Source organism: Fukomys damarensis, unplaced genomic scaffold, assembly GCF_012274545.1.
Source record: "Fukomys damarensis isolate Sample0158 unplaced genomic scaffold, DMR_v1.0_HiC HiC_scaffold_16, whole genome shotgun sequence".
Lineage (NCBI taxonomy): Eukaryota > Metazoa > Chordata > Mammalia > Rodentia > Bathyergidae > Fukomys > Fukomys damarensis.
Genome location: NW_022900928.1, coordinates 98,730,230 through 98,750,423, shown reverse-complemented (window position 1 = coordinate 98,750,423; position 20,194 = coordinate 98,730,230). Strand labels below are relative to the sequence as shown.

The window sequence follows — 20,194 nt, the reverse complement described above, 5'->3', positions numbered from 1 at the left end:
TTCTAGCATTAAAGACAAGGTGGGGGTTATCACAATCCCAATTTGAAACTATACTACAAAGCCACTGTTACAAAAAGAGCATGGTACTAGCAAAGAAACAGTCTGGAGGACCAGTGGAACAGATTAGAAGTTGTAGAAACAACTCCAGACACACTCAGCCACCTCATTTTTGACAAAGGAGTCAAACACCCTCACTGGAGGAAAGATAGCCTCTTTAATACATGGTGTTAGAAAAATTCGGTTTCAACTTGCCAAAGATTAAAACTAGACCTATATCTTTCACCATACACTAAACTAAAATCAAAATGGATTAAAGACCAGGGGGATGGTGAACAAATAAGAACCAAGACACACCATGTAAAGGTAAAAGCTCCCAATGATGAATGTAACTGTATTGTATACCTAAAATGTACCAACAAAGAAAAAAAAAGATCTAAATATTAAAATGGAAACACTAACCTGGCTGGAAAAGAGGTTAGGTAGAACTCTGGAAGACATTGGTATAAGAAAAGATTTTATGAACAAAACCTGAGTTGCCTGAGAACTAGTACAAACAATCAACAAGCGGGATGTCTTCTTATTAAAAAGCTTCTGCACAGCAAGAAAAACAATCAATAGTATGAAGAGACAACCCACAATGTGGGAAAAACTTTTCACCAGCTTTTCCTCAAACAATGGTCTACTGTATAGAATATATGAAGAACTTTAAAAAATCAGATCTCCCAAATTTAAAGACCCAATCCAAAAATGTGCATCTGAAATGAACAGACATTTCTCAAAGAAGTAGAAATAGCAAATAAACATATGAAAAAAATCTTCAAAGAAAAATCCCTGGTTATGGGAGAGATGCAAATGAAAAAAATGCTGAGATTCCATCTGACCCTAGAAAGAATGGCTGCTATCATGAAATCAACCAATAACACATCCTGGTGGGTCTAGGGGAAAGAGGAACCCTATTCTACTGCTGGTGGGTGTGTTGACTGATGCAACCACTATGGAAATCAGTATGGAGATACCTCAAAGAACTAGGATCCTATTTGATCCAGCTATCCCCCCACTGGGTTTCTTCCCCCCAAAATTAAAAGGATTATACCAAGGTGATATATGTGCACCCATGTTCATAGCATCACAATTCGTGATAAATAAAATTTGGAAGCAACCTGATTGCCCATCATGGGAGACTGGATAAAGATAATGTCTTTTTTAAAAAAATAAAATGGAGTACTACTCAGCTTTAAAGAATGAGAAAGTAGAGACATTTTTTAGGTAAATGGATGCGCATTAGGCTATATTCTTAAGTGAAATAAATAGAACATGTATGTAAATACTGACTAGTTTTTCTAGTGTGAGAAACTGAAAGTTTAAAAAAGGACTAAAAAGTATAATAGATAATGTGAAATAGGAAGAAAAGGTGTAAAGGGGAAGGCGAAGTGGGAAAGGTAGGAGAAAAGAAAGAGGGAAATGGAATTAATATAAGAAGAAGGAAAAAATGTAAACAAAGCCTTTGTAGATAGGGAGGGATGCAGGAGTTGAAGGGAGGGCAGGGGAATGGGGAAAAAAATAATAACCAAGAAGGATTACATAAAGGCGCAAATTTCCAGTGATTATCATTACATTGTATACATTATATGTACCAATAAAATTAATTATTTTTTTAAAAGAGATAAAAATGCAACTCCTAACCTGCTATATGTCAGATGTGCCAAGTTCATGGTTCTACAACATTGAGGAATAAAGTTACAAACAAAAGGAATAAGTTAGGAGAGTATTATTGGAAATAAGGAGAGAAGAATAGCTCTTGGATTTTCAGAAGGGGAACCAAGTGGGGTTGCAACTGAGGCCCTTTGTCAGAGGTAATTTATACAGCAAAGTCATAATATGGGTACAGTTAAATCACACTGCAATCAGCCTACAGGTTTACAAGTATAGCTGCTTAGCTAATATTGACCCAAAAGTGAAACAGGTAATATATCAAGGTGCATGGAAAAAACAAGGGTATTTGGTGGATGCTCTGGTCACCCCATTGGGTTACTGATGGGTATCCAGACTTCCTGAATCAGGTGGTGCCAGTTGTAATATAACTCCAAGTTATTGTTTATCCCTTATGGAGACAAGGTAGGTCTCATCTTCAGATGCATCTCCAGCCACAATTCTGATGTCTTTGTTTTATGCTGATTTCCTTGAGAGCCCAGTCCTTTTCTTACGTATATTACTTTTTATCTAACTTTGCTGCCTCTAACACAAGAAGTAACTTTACACATTCCTGATACGAAATGCAATCCAATATTTAAATTTACATAAATTTATTTAGCTAATTAATGCATTAAAATTAATGAAAGAAATGTGAAGATTCCAGTCGCAGGCAAAATGGTGTAAGTATACTGTGTCTTGACTCTCTCACTGAATATAGATCTAAACCCTGGAAAATTTTATGATAGCTATTTTAGGACCTTGAAAAGTAAATTGGAGAAGGTGAGTTGGGAAAGAAATTGAGAATTTAAGTACACTGAATTCCTGCACTATACCCCAACCCAACAAACATTAGGCATGAGAGTGCAGAAACTCCAAGAGAAGACCTCTAGTTTCTGGCTTCAAGAGGGGAAACATACAATACTCAGAGTGTGAAAAATCTCTCCTTTTTTAATTTTTATTTTATTTTCCCAGCATCCCCAAGCAATTTCTCTTTTTTCTTTCCTCATTGAGTTTATCAGTATTTTTAGGTATACAGTACAGTTACATTCATCATTGGGATCTTGTACCTTTACATGACAGGTCTTGGTTCTCATTTTTCCCCATACCTCTGCCCTCCCTTCACTCCCTCCACCCTTCCCTATTTACAAAAACTTTATCTCCATTTTTTCATTTTCTCACTTTTTTTCTTTTCCCTTCTTTCCTTCCCCCTACCCTTCCTACTTCCCCTACACCTTTAGCCCTTTTCTTTCTATTTTACATTGTCAATTATACAATTTGGATCTTATTTACACTTTTAGTTTTTCACACCAGAGAAACTATTCGGTATTTAAACATGTGTGACTTATTTGTTTCACTTAAGAGCATGACCCAAACAATTTCATTATTAGTATTGTCACTGGGCTGGGTCTAAGCCATTGGATATCATTTGGGTCTGGCCATCTTATTCCAACTCTTGCCTTCCCATCAGTAGCAAACAAGTCAGTGTCTTTTAACAATAGTCTGATTAGAGCTCTGGGTAGGAATATGTCTCATATTTCAACTGACATTTTTTCATTTGTCATAAATCCAGTTTTTATTCCAAACAAAGGGGTATGAATTGGTTGAATTGTTTCTTAGAAGATGTCAGCCAGATATGTTCATCTTAGACCTGAAAATATTAACCCATGAGTTGGTGGTTATCTTTGATCATGGGAGTTTTAGGAATGTGGGGTAAATCAGGAGGTCTATATTTTCATACCTGAGTATGAATTGTGGCTAGAAAAAAAATCTTCCCATGGCCCATTTATGAAGCATCTCTCATGGCCACTGAGAGACATTAAATCTACAGCAAGCTTTAAAATTGGCATTTTTAGTTGTTTCATAAAAATTTAAAGCTTTATCCAATAATTCTCCCTAAGAACAGATACCAACCATGGTAGCCTCCAGATGCACTAGAAGTGGGCCATTGTCCACAAACACAACCTGCATCTTTGTTAATATTTTTAGCATACTGATGGGCCCAGTCAAGGAAAACATTAGTTTCTCCAACTGGGAATGGCATAAGGGTTAAGAGAAAAATGAGTTGTTTGACTTTGATTTTAGCACATACTGTATAGTTGTGATATTTTAGCAAAATTAACTTGAATCAACCTTCTTATTCTTTCTGAATAGTAACCACAAGTCCTCCAAAGGATCACAAATTTCTATTTCCTCTAAAGTATCAAGAGGAACAGGTTTAAGTCTTGATAAATGAACCCAAGATGTATGTCATGGTAGCTCAACTACCCTGTGTGTGCTTAAGAGAGCATGGCATAGGTGCTTTCATTTAGGGAGGAGCTGATCTAAAGGTGATTCTTTTTTCCAAACATGAAGTAACATATAATCACTGGGTTGAGTTTTAGGAACATGAATTGCAGAATCTGGTAATGGAAGGATTTTATTTTCATATGCTAGTAAATCCTTCTGTACATGATATAGATATCAATCTATGCATTTAATAATTTCCTGTGCTTTAGCATCAATTCTAGATATGCAGTTAGAAATGGCCTCCCATAGAGCATTTCATAAGGGCTTAGTTGGAGAAAGGCCCTAGAAGTAATTCTACTGTTCAGTAAAGCATTAGGAAATAGTTTAAACAAGACTCAGGTTTCTTGTCATAGTTTTGGCAGAGTGATTTTATTATATAAATTGGCCCATTCCTAATACTTGAGGATGCCAAGAGGGATAAAAATAATAAGTTTATTCTCAAGGCTTCTGAAACTTTATGTGTCTTTCTAGAGACAAAGGAAGGTTCATTATCACTCAGAAGTGATGGAAGCCCAAGCTTAGGAATAATATCTTTCAACAAAGCTTTAGCAACTTTGGGGGCCTTTAAAATCTAGCTGGGATATGTTTCTAACCACCCAGAGAAAGAATCAACAAAAACTAAGAGGTACTTGTGTCCCTGGAATAGGGGCATCTGGGTGCAGTCTACTTGCCAGTTTTCTCCTGGGAAAGTACCTGTCCTTTGCACTGGGTTAAGCAGAGGCATACTGTTGTGGAGGCAAAGGGGCAAGCCCTATGACTTCTCAAACAAGCATGACTTGACCAAGGTGGTCTGTACTTCTTTCCTTAGGTGGTACGAATCATGGATTCCCTTAATAATTTTCTGTTGATCAGCCCAAGGCAATAAAATTGCGATCTTCCTCTCTAACCCACCAGCTATCTTTCTCTGGTTTATATCCTTGCTGTCTTGCCCATTCCCTTTCGATCTCTGAATAGATGATTGTACTTACTATTAAGCCCATCTATGAGGCTTCTTTCATCACTGCTTGTTTGGCACTGCAGTCTGTGAAGGCATTTCCTTGGGTTTCAGGAGCATTGTTTTTTTGATGTTCTTTGCCATATATTACTGTTAACTGTGTCAGTAGCCACACTGATTCTAGCAGGGAAAGAATCTCAAGCCTGTGTTTAATTGAGCAATTTTCCCTCTTATAGCTGCATGGACATGAAGGACTAAGAAAGCACATCCAGAGTCAGGATAGATGTTGACTTGCTTGTTCTTTCCCAATTGTAAGATGTGGATAAAAGCAACGATTTTAGCTTTTTTACATTGAAGTGTTTGTGGAAGCTGCTCTGTCTCAATCACCTCTTGGAGTCTAAGGACTGTTTAACCTGCCCTCCAAGTCTCATTGTTCCTGTAGCTGCTCCCATCAGTGTATCAACCTATACTGGCTTTATCTAAGGGCTGATCTTTAAGGTTAGGGTTGCTAGAGTGAACCTTTTCTGTAGTTTTCATGCAGGAGTGAAGCAGGCTGTCTCCTCCTGAGATAGGAAGCAAGGTTGCTAGATTTAAAGTCTGTCACGCCTTAGGAGTAATCACAGGAAATTCTAACAAAAAAGTTTGATATGTATATAGCTATCCTCCAGTTAGCCACTGGTATCATTTATCTTCAAGGACACTTTGAATCTGATATGAGCCTTGGATTTCTAGTGAGTACCCTATAGCTAATTTGTGACTTCATCAACCAGGAGCACTGTGGAAGTCACAGCTCATAAGCAGCCCTGCTATCCATATGACACAGAGTCTAATCATTCAGAAATGGAAGCGATAAGCCGAGGAATTCTAGCCTTTCAGCTGTATGCAGGGTAAATGTCTTATCTAAATGAAGAATTTCTAAAGCTGGAGTAAGCAACAATGGGCCTTTGAGTTTTTGAAAAGCTTATTGTTTTTTTATTTCACTTCATTTTAGGAGCTCCTGGTCAGGCCTTTGTGTGACCTCAAAGACTTAACTATGAGTCCAAACCTGGGAATCTGCATCCTGCAGAATCCAGCCATTCCTAGGAGGGCCCTGAGCTGTTTTTTAGTTTGATGTGTGCCTAGTTTTGAAAGAGCCTCCTTTCTTTCAGGGGTAGGAATTTATTCCCCTGGAGTTAAAATGTGTTATAAATACTTAACTCTTTGCTGAGATATCAGAGCCTTTTGTGGGGATTTGTAGTACCCTTCAGCCCCTAAGTAATTTTAAATTTTAACAGAGTCCAGGTTTGTGCAGCTACAAATAAGACCATCTATATATTAGACCTTAATTCTTTTGCCACAGTATTTCATAATTAAGCAAGGAGTGTCTCTGAATATTTGAAGCAGTACTGTCAAGGTACATTGGGCACTTTATATAGTACCAAGTTCAGCCCACATCAATATCATCACAACACAAATGTTATTAAAAGGGGTCCAGGGGATTCAGGCAAGGCAGATTTTTTTCATTGAGTTTATTGGTACTTTTTAGGTATACAGTACAGTTACCTTCATCGTTGGCATCTTGTACTTTTACATGACAGATCTGATCTTGATTCTTATTTTTTCCCCATATCCCTGCCCTCTCCTCCACCCTTCCTTATTTAAAAAGATTTTGTTTCCATTTTTTCCTTTTCTCATATTTTTTCTTTTCCCTTTTTTCCTTTCCCTTACCCTTCCCACTTCCCCTTCTCCTTTAGCCCTTTTCTTCCTATTTCCCATTATAAATTACACAATTTCAATCTTATTTACACTTTATTTTTTCACACCAGAGAAACTATTTGATATTACACATGTGTGTCATATTTATTTCACGTAAGAGTATGGCCCCCACAGTTTGTAATAGCTAAAACTTGGAAACAGCCCATTTGCCCATCAGTTGGAAACTGGATAAAGAAGATGTGGTTTTTCTATAAAATGGAATACTACTCAGCCATAAAGAATGAGAAATTAGATTCATTCATAGGAAAATGGATACATATTGAGGCTATACTTCTAAGTGAAATAAACAAGTCACACATGTAAATACCAAATAGTTTCTCTGGTGTGAAAAACTATAATAGTACGTAAGATCCTAATGAGATAATTGACAATGTGAAATAGGAAGAAAGGGGCTAAAGGTGTAGGGAAAGTGGGAAGGGTAGGGCAAAGTTAATAAGGGAAAGAAAAAATATGAGAAAATGAAAAATGGAAATAAAGTGTTTGTAAATGGGGAGGGGAGGAGTGGGTGAAGGGAGGGTAGGGACAAGGGGAAAAAATGAGAACCAAGATGTGTCATGTAAAGGTACACAGTCCCAATAATGAATGTAACTGTACTGTATACCTAAAATGTATGAATAAACTCAATAAAAAAGAGTATGGCCTCAATATTCCAAAAAGGCAGATTTACAAGCCTATGTATCCAGAAAAAAATTAATACTTTAACCTGCTATGTCAAGAGTTATCAGAGGTTCCTACAGAGTGATGTTTACTTTGTTGAGAGGGGCTTTAAGAGGCTTTCAGCCACCCAAAGCAGCCAAAATGAAGGCAGGTGTCCCCTCCTCATAGGAAAGAGCAGTCTCTCCTCTAGTGTTTTCTTACTTTAGAGTGGAGACACAACCCAGGTGAAAAAAAGGCCTCATTTACTGCAGTCTTTTTGCAAGTTTCCAGGCTCACCACAGTGGTAGCAATCATCTGACATCTTATAAGTGGAGCCTTGGAGTCTTTCTGAGGAGGTAGGTTATTTTATTCCTAACGCTAGCCAGGGATTTAGCTCAGTGGTTCCACCACCTGCCTCACAAATGCAAGGTCCTGAGTTCGATCCCTGGTACAAAACAACAACAATATTTCTAATGCTAAATCAATAAATTGGGCCTGTTCTCGTGCCTGTGCTCATCTCCCCTGGCCATGTCCTTTCTTGCTACTCTGTCCCCGTTGATGAAAATCCCAAAGGCCAAGTTTAAAAGTTTATTAATAGGGGTATGACAACCCACAGCCTATTTCTGAAACTTTTATGAATATCTGGGATAGATGGCTAATAAAATATGATCCAAATAAAATTTGTCCTGCGCCTGAGTTGGGTTCAATGATAGTATATTTACAGAGGCTCTCAGTTAAGTGCCTGAGATATAAAACAAGACTTTTTTCCTTGTCTTCTGTGATTTCCCTAATATTTTATAACTGACTGGTTTACTCATGCCTTTTCTCATTTTATTGATCAAATAAGTAATCACTTCAACGCATTTCTTGGAGCCCTCATTTCCAACCTGATATTGTCAACTGGGCTCCACCACATAAAGTACAACTGTACCTACATCTTTGTCATTATTTTGGGCATATATTTTATTAGTCTTAGCCTGTGCCACTATTCATACACTATTCATGAAGATCTGTTCAAGTTAGATCATAAGTTATAGTCAAAGTCTGGAACTGGTCTTTGAATCTATAAGGGTCCTCTGAGAACTGTCTTAGTCTTTGTTAAGTCCAGGACAAATCACTCATGGGAAGAGAACATGCACTCATTATACCCTGTCCCCTTGCCTGAAGACTTCTCAAAGTGGACACAGTATTAATTTTTGAATTATGGGGATGTAAAGAAGTGTCACTACTATACCAATAAACTCAATGAGGAAAAAAAAATGTTATCAGGGAAAATACAGAGTCCATGCCCTTCCTCTCACATGAAATTTCTGATAGATAAAAGCTGGAGTGGGAGAGAAGAGACAAGAAAGGGATTGGGTCTTTCTTAAGGGAGAAAGGAGGAGGATAAAAGTAACCACTGAACTCCTTCTCATTTTAAAACCATAGACTTTACCGGGTCCCATGGACAACATCAGTTATCATCTGAAAGATCACTTGAATCTGCACGTCTTAGAACGTATTCCCAACCATCCAAAAAAGGAAGCTGTGGCATCTGGCACACTAAGCTTCTGACCTTTGGAGGAAAAAGAATAGAAAGAGAGAGGAGGGAGGGAGGGAGAGAGAGGGAGAAATGGAGACAGAGAGGAAAATAGATAAATTATGCTTCAGAGGGCAAAGGGTTGAAAGACATGGGGAAGAAGGAAAAAAAAACAAACAGCCTTTAGACCAGGCTTACAAAAATCACCCTCGTGATGTCTCCTTTTACCTCCTGGCTGGCTTTCCAAGAGAAAATGTCACTTCAGAGTATGAGTTTCCCAAACTTAACTCACCCTGCTATAGCAAACTCGATGACTCCCATCACAGAAGAAAAAACTTCAGGACACACCAGAAAGAGGCAGGAGTAGGTCTTATTAAGTAAAGACAGCATAGTACACACTCAAGAGGGTGGTGTGGGTGCCCAGAGTAAAGAAACAAATTGCAGTTTGAAAAATATGTTTAATGGAATTAATACGAGAAAAAAATGGAAACAACGTTTTTGTAGATAGGGAGGGGTGGAGGGGTTGAAGGGAGGGCAGGGGAATGGGGAAAAAACAAGAACCAAGATGGATTATGAACCAAGATGGTACAAATTTCCAATGATGAATATCACATTATATTATATACCTTAAATGTACCAATAAAATTAATACAAAATGAATGTTTATACTTTTGTGGAGGGGGTGAACAACTAGGCAAAAAGTGCCCGCCAGTTCCCCCCACCTTCTTCAAAAGTGTAATAACCTTTGTTTTACTTTTTTAAATAGGTGATTTAAACATTCTCTGGATTTACTCAACCTTTTGTTGACTCTCTGAATTTGGCCAATTTATGAGTCTGGTAGGGAAAGAGCATGTATCTGGCCAAGGACTGTTGACATTGGGCTGTCCTCATCTCAGGGCCAGGCTCTCATTCTTTTTTGGGGGGGGGAGTGGTTACTGGGAATTGAACTCAGGACCTTGTGCTTTTGAGGCAGGTGGCTTCACCATTGAGCTAAATCCCCAGCCCTATACCTTACTTTCTTAATTGAGGTTATTTATGGCCTTCAATAACTTCAGCTGTGTCCTGGAATTTGCAGTCTTCTTACATAGCACAATTTTTAGTTATGATTCCCTTGTCTCCTTTCTACCTCTCTTTTATTTCTTCTATTTTACCTCAGTACTGTGACAGGCTGAGGTAATAGAAGCCATCAAGAGTCAAAACTTCAAAAAGGAAATCTGTCTACCTTTTCAGTAGAGCTGTGGTTCTGAGAGGAGAAGACCAATCTTTGCTGCCTTTGTTCTCTCTGCTCTCATCCCAGGGCCCAGAATACAGATGTAGAAGCACAGAGGAGAGCAAGGAACCCAAAGCTTAAGCTTTCTAGAAAGAAAATTTGTTTTAAAAAAGTACAATATTGAGGAATTAGAAAGTAAAAAGATTAGTGTGAGGGAGGAATTAGGAAAAATGAAGTCCATAAATGTTTTGAACTGCCCTGGGATTGCCTCCAAACTGCCCATGTTTGGAACTGGTCCTGTTTAGCATATCAAGGATTTGGGAAGATGAGCTAACGAAAAAGATCTCTCAGACTCAGACTGGGCATCAGCTGTTACACATGCAGGATAGAGCCAAACATCACTGCAAAGTCTGACAAGTAAAGAGATAGCAGATCCACAATACAGAGAAAGTAAGTGGGATCTTATGGACTACACATAACCTGTTTGGCTGCCTTTTATTTTTTATTTTTTTAATGTCACTGAACTGTGTACTTTATTTTTCCCCATTTATTTTATTGGTACATTTAAAGCAAGCAATACAGCTTCATTTATTGTTGGGATCTTGTACCTTGACATGATATGTCTTGGTTGCCTTTTAAAACAAAAATGTCAATATTATATAGTATTTTAACAAGACTTAAAATCTTAACAACATTATATTCAGAAAGTCCTCAAAATAGTCTAAATTTACATTTAGGAAAACCTAAATCTGTGTTGGCAAAACAAATAGAAGACAACACTACCAAGATGTCATAGATGTTCTTACTTGATGACATTAATGCAGCTATAACAAAAGCACAAAGAGTCGATAGCATTACTGAAGCAAGTGTAAAAAGAGAAAGTTTCTCCAAAGAAAAAAACATACATACCAAAAATAACTAAATGGAGATTTTAGAAATGAAAAAAATAGTGATCATGCCTAATAAACTTATGGGATACCATCAAGCATACAAAGTTGCGTAAAAGGAGTTCCAGAAGGGAGAGAAAGGGGGAAAATGGAATACTGATCAAATATTTTCTAAATTAGATGAAAATTAAGACTCTACCTATCAAAGAAGTTCAGACACAATACAGTTAAATTGGCAAAACCTGAGACAAAGAGAATCTAAAATGCAGTAAGAAGTGACATTACATCAAAAAGTTTTTCTTTAAAATTAGCTTTTTTTTTTCCAGCAGCTATAGATGCCTGAAGACAAGAGGGTAGCATACTTAGAATACTAAAATGAAATATAATGCAACAAGAATCCTGTATCCAGGGACTAGGAATTAGCTCAATGCTAAAGCACTTGGCCAATATGCTCAATGCCTCCAGTAAACACCTTATTTTACTTAATTATTGCCCCAAAGCACAAGAGTAGTGATTCTAGAATTCAAATATGCAAAGAAAAGCTATAAAGAGCTTTCTTTAAATGAAAAAGATAAAGTTCTATTTTGTCATATTTTTTAAATGAAAAAGAGACAATTCATATGCACAGGAAAAAACATAGAGTTTATACCACTTCGTACTACCCACAGTGTCCAACACAGCACGAACTGGAGAGTGTAACAGCCAGTGATGAGTGAGGCTATATGGTATTCTAAGATGGTGCTTCAAGGAAATAGTTTTAAATGAGGCCGTGAGGACTAATTGCTCACTATAGGCCTAATTTTCTTGTTAAAAAAAAAAAGAAAAAAGACATCAGGAAGCTCCTATGCCCGCCCCATCTCTCTAGTGCAGTTTTTTAGAAAATTGAACCAAAAATTTTCATATATAATTTATAAAATTTTACAGTAAGTCTGTTTTGCCAACAAAAGCATACTGAATGATAGAGATTGTGATCCTTTTCTTTTTAAATTCTCTTTGTAGAAAAGTAAGTACAAACTACCAATGGGCTACATTAACTACTTGCCTTCAGTAAAGTTCAAAAAATAAGTATGCTTAGAATTTTCAGAGCAAACTGGGTTAAAAAATAAAAGATTGAGAAATAGATTTGTTCATCTCTCTTCCCTCTCCTGGCTCCTCCCCTGGCTCCTCCCCTGGATCTTCTTGCTTAGATAAAATAGGCCCTTAGATTCTTCAGTAGTGTTCCAAGGCACGCACTACTTAGGGAGCTGATACCTCTGATCGTCTCTCCGAGATGAATCTCACTGCTACAAGCCACAAAGTACCTCTAAATGACGGAAACAGTATTCCTATAATCGGACTGGGTACCTACTTAGATCCTGGAACAGTAAGCTCTTGCTCTCTTTCCTCTGTATATTTGCATGTGTTTGTAGTTTTTAAAATATTTTTCTAACACAAACTTTCATTTTGAGTGCATCTCATCATTTACTTTTGGTAATATTTAAAGTAACTCTCAAGGAATATTGTTTGCCTGATTAAATATCTAGCCAAAGGTTAAACTATAATGAGTTCGTGGTTAAAAATTAGCATAAAGAATGGGATTGTAAACTTCCTTTATTGAACTTGAGCTAAATCTAATTCCCAGAATGAACTGAGGGTACATGAAATTTGTTTTTATGGCTTCTGTAGTTTTCTAAAAGTTTATATTTTGCAACTTTTAGATCAGTCTAACAAGTATTTCATGAATACCTGTCATAACCTAGGCACTAATTTATACAGTGCTTCTATGTTAAGAGGACGTGTCTTTTCTAATTAACCATTAAAAACTCTTTAACAAGCAAGCGGACTCTTTAATATTTATATAACAATGAAGACTAGGATCAGGGATTTAGCTCAGTGGCACTGTGCCTGCCTGGCAAGCTCAAGGTCCTGAGTTCTATTCCCAGTATCAAAGGGGAAAAAAATTAAGCCTCTGTAATCCTAGAACTGTAACTAGTGTCTCTCTGAACCACACCTCCCCAAACACACACGCACACGCACACACACACACACACAGAATGAATGACATCTGATCATGAAGATCGAAATGGATTTCCTTTAAGACATGGTAAATCTCCTATTTAAAGTAACAATTCTTTCTGCATTGCATTTCAGCATTAAAAGCTGATTATCAGAATAAACGATGGTATCATGTGTTAGTCAGCATTCTAAACCTATAACAAAATACAAAATACCTGGCATAATCAAAAGGAGGGAAATTCATTTTGACTGCTTGTTTCCAAGTATTATAATTCATGGTCACTTTCTCCTACCACTTGGTCCCTGACAAGGCAGGGGCCATTCAGTGGAGCAAAACCATGCACTTCATCATGGCTGGAAAGCTGAGAGAAACAGAGAAAAGGGTCAGGGTTCCAATATCCTCTTCAAGAGCAGCCCCCCTCCATGATCTAACTTCTAACTAGATCCGACTCCTAAGGGTTCAGCCACTTCCCAATACTTGCACAGACTAATAATTAAGCCTTAGCATGGCTTTTTTTTCTGCCATTTTGGGGAGCAAACTCAGGACCTTGCACTTGTGAGGCAGGCATGGTGCCACTGAGCTAAATCCTCAGGCCCTGTAGCACATCTTTTAAGGGATATTTAAATATTCAAACTATAGCATATTGCCAGAGATTCCTATAGTAAGTCTGTAGTCCCCACCTGCCCAATATACAATGCAAGATTAAAGAAAATCTTAAGACAGCATTAAACAGAAAGTGTGAACTAGGATGGCCAATGTTCCTTTGACAAAAGGCACTGGCCCATCTCACCCACTAAAATTTATTATTTATCAATCGGCATAATAGGTACAATACATGTATAGATGTGCAGTATGTGAAATTACTATGAAATCTAATGTAGGCAAGGCTATAAAGAGAAGAGTCGGGGTGGAGATTTAGCTCAGTAGTTTCACCTCCTGCCTTGCAGGTGCAACATCCCAAATTCAATCCCCAGTACCAAAAAAATAAAATAAAAAGTCAAAGCATTTTCCAATATGGCTGTGATTAGAGCATTGTCCTTTAAGCTATGAAGGCACTAGTTGTGGGGATAGAATTGGGGTATGATTTACTCTGAGCTTAGCTGCATGCGTTATCTTATATCAGCACCACAGTTTCATAGGCCATTACTCAGGCCTCAGCCGTGACAGTTAGCAGGGAGGTCACCTTGACTTGTGCTCTACTGCAGTGCTCATAAGATACTTCTGTGAGTCATGTAGCTTCAGTCTTACTCACTTCTTTAGCTAATTGAGGGATTTAGCTCTTTGCAGCCTGCATTGCTTATAGCATGTTTTGGACACAATCAATATTGTGGACTCTGGCCACATATGTGTAGAAATGCTACTGAAAACCAAGTGATAATGTATGAATGAACTCTACAAAACCAGGTATGACTTAGCAGAAGAGCTAAGCCAAGGCAGGATATTTCAGGAAGGAGAGAAAGTTGAGAAACAGGTTATACAATATGTCCAGAGAACGCCAAAGCTTAGGTGACTGCAATATGGAGTTAATGGAGAAGGAAATAGCAACTGGATCTGAAAATACGAGTTAAGACTGGATTACTACAGACCTTAAATATTTAAGGAAAGCGCTGGAACTTCATTGTACAGAACCGACAAACTATCCAAATCTTAGGTGAGGAGATCTGTGTTTTTGAAAGATAATCCTGGTGTCAGCATACAGAATGAGAGGCAAAGGAATAAAAATAAATAAACAGGACCAAGAATGTAACACTTGTATCCCAATCCTGCATCCCTTGGTTTTAGTAATGGGAAGAAAAGTCATTCTTGGAATAATCCTGAATCTGTATCATTTCCTCTTCTTTGTCGGCTCCAATCACATATATGTAAATCCATATTTACTTTTCTGTTTGTGCTATCTTTCTTATGCACTTATTAGATAAGAACATCTGGGACATTGTGTGTGTGTGTGTGTGTGTGTGTGTGTGTGTGTGTGTGTGTGTGTGTGTGGTACCGGGGATCGAATTATAGTCCTTGTGCTTGTAAGGCAGGCAGTGGAACCACTGAGCTAAATCCCCGGCCCAATCTGGTATATTTTTGAAAATATATATTGATAGACCTTAAGCCAATCCATAGAATCTAGACCTCTAGGTCTAAACCATAGAACCTGCATTTAACAAGCTCCTCGGGTGATATACACACAGATATATACTTCACTTTCCATAGCACCTCTAACCCTACAAGACAGAATTACACTGACCTTCTTCCATTCCCTAAATAAACACTTCTCCTAGCAAGTGACACCTCAACCACCAGCCACTCAAATCCAAAATTAGAATATACAACTTCAGTCTGCCCTCTTCACCTACATCCAAATGACTGCTAAGTCTTTGTTGATTTTGACTCCAAACACTTCCCCAATTCATACCCTCTTCTATGTCTTTTGTCATCACGTTAATTTAGGCTCGTATTTTCCTCTGAGCTGTTCTTCTACTTTTATCTACCTCTGGTTAATTTACAGACTAAGACCATCAGGATCTTTCAGAAACCCAATTCTGATCATATCAGGCCTCTGCTTAATCAATTCAATGGCTCCCTCTCCACAAGAGGATAAATCCTACACTCCTTATCATACATACAGAGCCTTTATGGTTTCACTGGCTGGTCAGCCCAGCTGCACTGACTCCACTGCTCCCTACAGGGAAATCATTACTGAACCTAAATTCCTGGGCAGTGCTTCCTCCTCTGTGCCTTTGAACATGCTGCCCTGTACCTGCCTTTCTTTGGATTTGATCATTTGTCAACTGCTCCTAAAGCATAGGGCCCAGATCAAAGGATATCTCTTAGAAACCCACCACCCATCCACCACACCTGTACCTCAACATGTTCACACTGTGCCTTGTGCTCGACTTCACGGTGGCATTTATCCTCCATTGCAATTACTGTTTCCCTGCAGTCTTCTTTGCTGGACTTCAAAGTCTGTTAGGAAATAGATCATGCTTTGTTTGGCTCTAAATTTGCAAAATAATGTCTAGTTTGTAATGAGTGTTCAGCCAACACTTGTCCAAGCAATGAATCCATTTGTGAGAGGGGATGGAAATGTTTGCATGCAACAGAGGGTATGTAGATGTAAAGGAATTGCAACATTAGAGCCCAAATCTTTCTGAATATTTCACAATATACCAGTAACTCTTTTAAATGTTTTATATAATATGCATTTTCTAATTTAATCCTCATAAGACTACAAAATTGATTCCAGTTAACATCACTAGCAAATAAGAAAACTGAAGCACAGAATAATAAAATAATTTGCCCCAAAACTGTAACACTAGGTGCAGAGCCTGGATTTTAACCCAGATTCTATCCTCTGATCCCATAGTATAATATATACTTGCATGAATATACCTTATATCAATAAGTCTGCATTTTTGTAATTATGACTTTCTGTTTATATTTCTGAATTCTAGGAATATGTATATATAATGTATATGTACATATATATATATGTATTCTGAATTTGGTGAAACTCAAGGTGCCGTGTCTACCAGTAAGTATTGTTAAATACCTATTATGTGCTTCTTGATTACTAAGGTTGGAAACATTAAAAAGTAGTTATGTGTCATTTCCTACAAAGAGGCATAATTTGCTTCAGAAGATAAGACATACACCAATTAAAGAACAATCATAAGAGGAATACTCTTAGAAATAAAGACCATATGTGCACCAAACACCTTTGTCATCAGAAATATTATCCTTTGTAAAGTAATGTGTAGAGTTAATGAATGGGTCTCACACAACCAGAATCAAATGTGAAGAAAAATATATAACCTGTAGGTAGAAGACTTGAGATAGGGGAATGGATGGAACTGGCATTAAGGAAGAAAATGAGGGTGGAGAGAATGAAGTATCTTAAGTGAAGCAGACTCATGGCTTCTGGTTCCAAGCCACACAACTCACCAGCTCCTTAATCCTCCAGCCCAGGGCTGAGGAGGAAGAGGCCAGGACCACCTACATCCAGTGTCTTAGTTACTTTTCTTAGAGCTGAAACAAAATACCCAACACCCAAAGTTAAAGAAGAAAAGGTTTATTTAGGTCACAATTTGCAGAAGTTTCAGTCCAAAATCAGCTTGTTTGAAGGCAGAGTAGATGACAGACATGCATTGCAGAGGAGAAACAGTCATAACAGGCAGAAAGTAGAAAAGTAACAAGGGGAGACTACAGCTCTTTCTATCCCTTATATCTTATCCAAGCTATTTAGGATGAGTAGCACTCTCACCCTTAATTCTAGTACCCTTGATCCTAGCATTGCATACTCTAGGTCCAGCCACCTCTGAAAAAGCCCCACCTATGACTGCATGATGCTTTGGGGGACATCTACATGCAAACCATAACACCCAGTTTGATCACCCTGAAATAAAATTTCTGAATTAGATTAATTTCAGAATTGATCTAAGCACTAGAGGTGGAGTCTGAAGCCAAACTTTAGTTTTCTGTGCTTGGTATGGATGAGATTCATTTCAAAATCTTTCATGTACAAGAACATATAACTAACAATGTAAAATAGGAAGAAAAGGGCTAAAGGTGTAGGGGAAGTGGGAAGGGTAGGGGAAAGGAAAGAAAAGAAAGAATATGAGAGAAGGAAAAAATGGAAACAAAGTCTTTGTAAACAGGGGAGGGAGGAGTGAGGGCGTGTAGGGAGGGAAGGGGTATGGGGAAAAAATGAGAACAAAGATCTGTCATGTAAAGGTACAAGACCCCAATGATAAATGTAACTGTACTGTATGTATACTTATAAAGTACCAATAAACTCAGTGAACAGATAGAAGACAAAGGCCACCACTTCTGTGGATAATCAAACCTATCAACATTTGTGCTGCTATCAGTTTTGATAGGGCAGTTAGAATGTAGCCAGATGCCAAGGGCTAATTCAGGCATGTCTTCAGTGGGGTATAGAGATTGGAGCTGGTATTTATTTGGTCTTACTTTGAGTACTATATAGTGTGTATCCTCAGTTTACTCCAATACCCATGCCAATGCCACACTCAAACTCCATCCCACAGATGCCTCAGCTTTTAGAAATCAAATGCTAAGAACTAACTTCTGCCTTTTATAATGACACAATGAATGCTGCACATGGTGATGCAAAAATATTTTGGGGGGAGGATGGGAAGTAACAAAAACACCAGGTAGAAAAACATAAGTTTATATTTCAAAAATAAACCTTTCCTCCTTTAACTTTGAGTGGTGGATATTTTGTCTCAAAAATGAGAAAAGTAACTGACGCAGAAACTTGGTACCTAAGAAGTGGGGTTGGCCATGGGGCTCAAGAGCACATAAAAGTGGCTTGTGGGAAGGGGAAGAGTTAGGAAAAGTTTGAAGATACCAAATGAAACAGTAGAGAGAAAAACACCTTAGGCTATTCTTTATGGAAGATTCTAGTCAGAGCACACAATATCAGAAAGCAAGTAAAGACCAGGCTCATGAGCTTTCTTTCATTTATTTATTTATTTATTGGTATATTTTAGGTATACAATATAATGACATTCATCACTGGAAATTTGTAACTTTATATAATGTATCTTGATTCTTATTTTTCCCCATTCCCTGCACTCCCTTCAACTCCTCTACCCGCTCTCTTTACAAAGACTTTGTTTCCATTTTTCATTTTTTCATGTTAATTCCATCCCCTTTTCTTTCCACTACTCTTCCTCTTTCCCCTCCCATTTGCATCCTTTCTTCCTAGTTCACATTATGTGTTATAAATTTTGATCCTTGTTTATGCTTTCAGTTTCTCACACAAGAGAAACTATGCAGTATTTACATATGTGTGTCCTATTTATTTCCCTTAAGAGTATTGCTTCAATGCGCATCCATTTAGCTATAAATTTCTCTAGTTTCTCATTCTTTATGGCTGAGTAGTAAGTACTCCAATTTATATATTTTTAAAAACCACACATTTTTTTTTGTCCAATCTCCTGTTGATGGGCAATTGGGCTGTTTCCAAGTTTTAGCTATCAAGAATTGTGCTGCTATGAACATAGGTGCAAATATATCACTATGGTATGATTCTTTAAATTCTTTTGGGAAGATATCTGGCAGGGGAATAGCTGGATCAAACGGGACATCCAATTGCATTTCTTTGAGGTATCTCCATATTGATTTCCAAAATGGTTGCACCAGTCTACACCCCCACCAGAAGTGGAGCAGGATCCTCTTTCCAAACAGCCCCATCAGCATTTCTTATTAGTTGATTTCATGATAGCAGCCATTCTTTCTGGGGTGAGGTGGAATCTCAGCATTGCTTTCATTTGCATCTCTCCAGTGACCGTGATGTTGAAGATTTTTTCATATGTTTACTTGCTATTTCTACTTCTTTGTCTGAGAAATGTCTTCAGACACACATTTTTGGATTGGATCTTTAAATTTGGGAGATCTGATTGTTTTAAACTTTGTTATATATTCTCTATAGTAAACTATTGTTTGAGGAAAGCTAGTCAAAAGACTTTTCCACATTATGGGTTGTCTCTTCACACTATTGGTCATTTCTCTTGCTGCGCAGAAGCTTTTTAATAGGAAGACATCCAATCGCTTCTCGGCCTTTTGGCTAAGATCAAGTGTAATAGGAAGACATCCCACTTGTTGATTGTTTTTCCTATTCTTTTTCTAGAAGCTTAAGGTTCTGCATTTGGTTGTTTATTTGAGATCCCTCTGTTTTCCTAATATGAATATTTACTGCTATGAATTTCCCTCATAAGACTGCTTCTATTGTGTCCCATAGATTATGATATGTTGTATTGACATTATCATTTAATTGCAGAAACTCTTTCATTTCTTCTTTAATTTGCTCTGTAACCCACTGGTTATTTAGAAGTGCGTTGTTTAATTTCCATGCATTTATGAAATTCTTGTGGTTTCTTTTGCTATTGATCTCCAATTTCATTGCACTATGGTTTGATAATATACAGGGGATCACTTCAATTCCTTTGCACATATTTAAACATGTTCTATGAGTGAATATGTGGTCTATTATGGAGAATGATTTGTGTTCAGCTGAAAAGAATGTATATTCTTATTTTGTGAGGTAAAACACTGAAAATATCTGTTAAGTTCATTTGTTCAAGAGTTTGAGTTCTAGTAATTTGTTATTTTCTGTCTAGTTGATCTATCTATTTGTAACAGTGGGATATTGAGGTCCTCCACTACTATTTATTTGTGCTTGCTTGATTTTTCATGTCCATTAGTATTTGTTTTACATAGTTGGGTGCACTAGTAATGTGTGTATGTGTGTGTGTGTGTGTATAAT

The 20,194-nt window shown here is 37.6% G+C and overlaps 1 protein-coding gene and 1 pseudogene across 1 annotated transcript in view; both read left to right on the top strand.

Annotated features, from left to right (window-relative positions):
* Positions 1–12,119: 12,119 nt before the first annotated feature.
* Positions 12,120–20,194, top strand: part of Akr1d1 (aldo-keto reductase family 1 member D1) — a 78,359-nt gene continuing 70,284 nt past the window's right edge. The window contains exon 1 of the mRNA XM_010631704.2: positions 12,120–12,282. Coding sequence (XP_010630006.1) covers positions 12,190–12,282 — 93 coding nt within the window. The 5' untranslated portion in view covers positions 12,120–12,189. The remainder of the gene's footprint in view (positions 12,283–20,194) is intronic.
* LOC117286500 lies at positions 19,476–19,625 on the top strand (annotated as a pseudogene).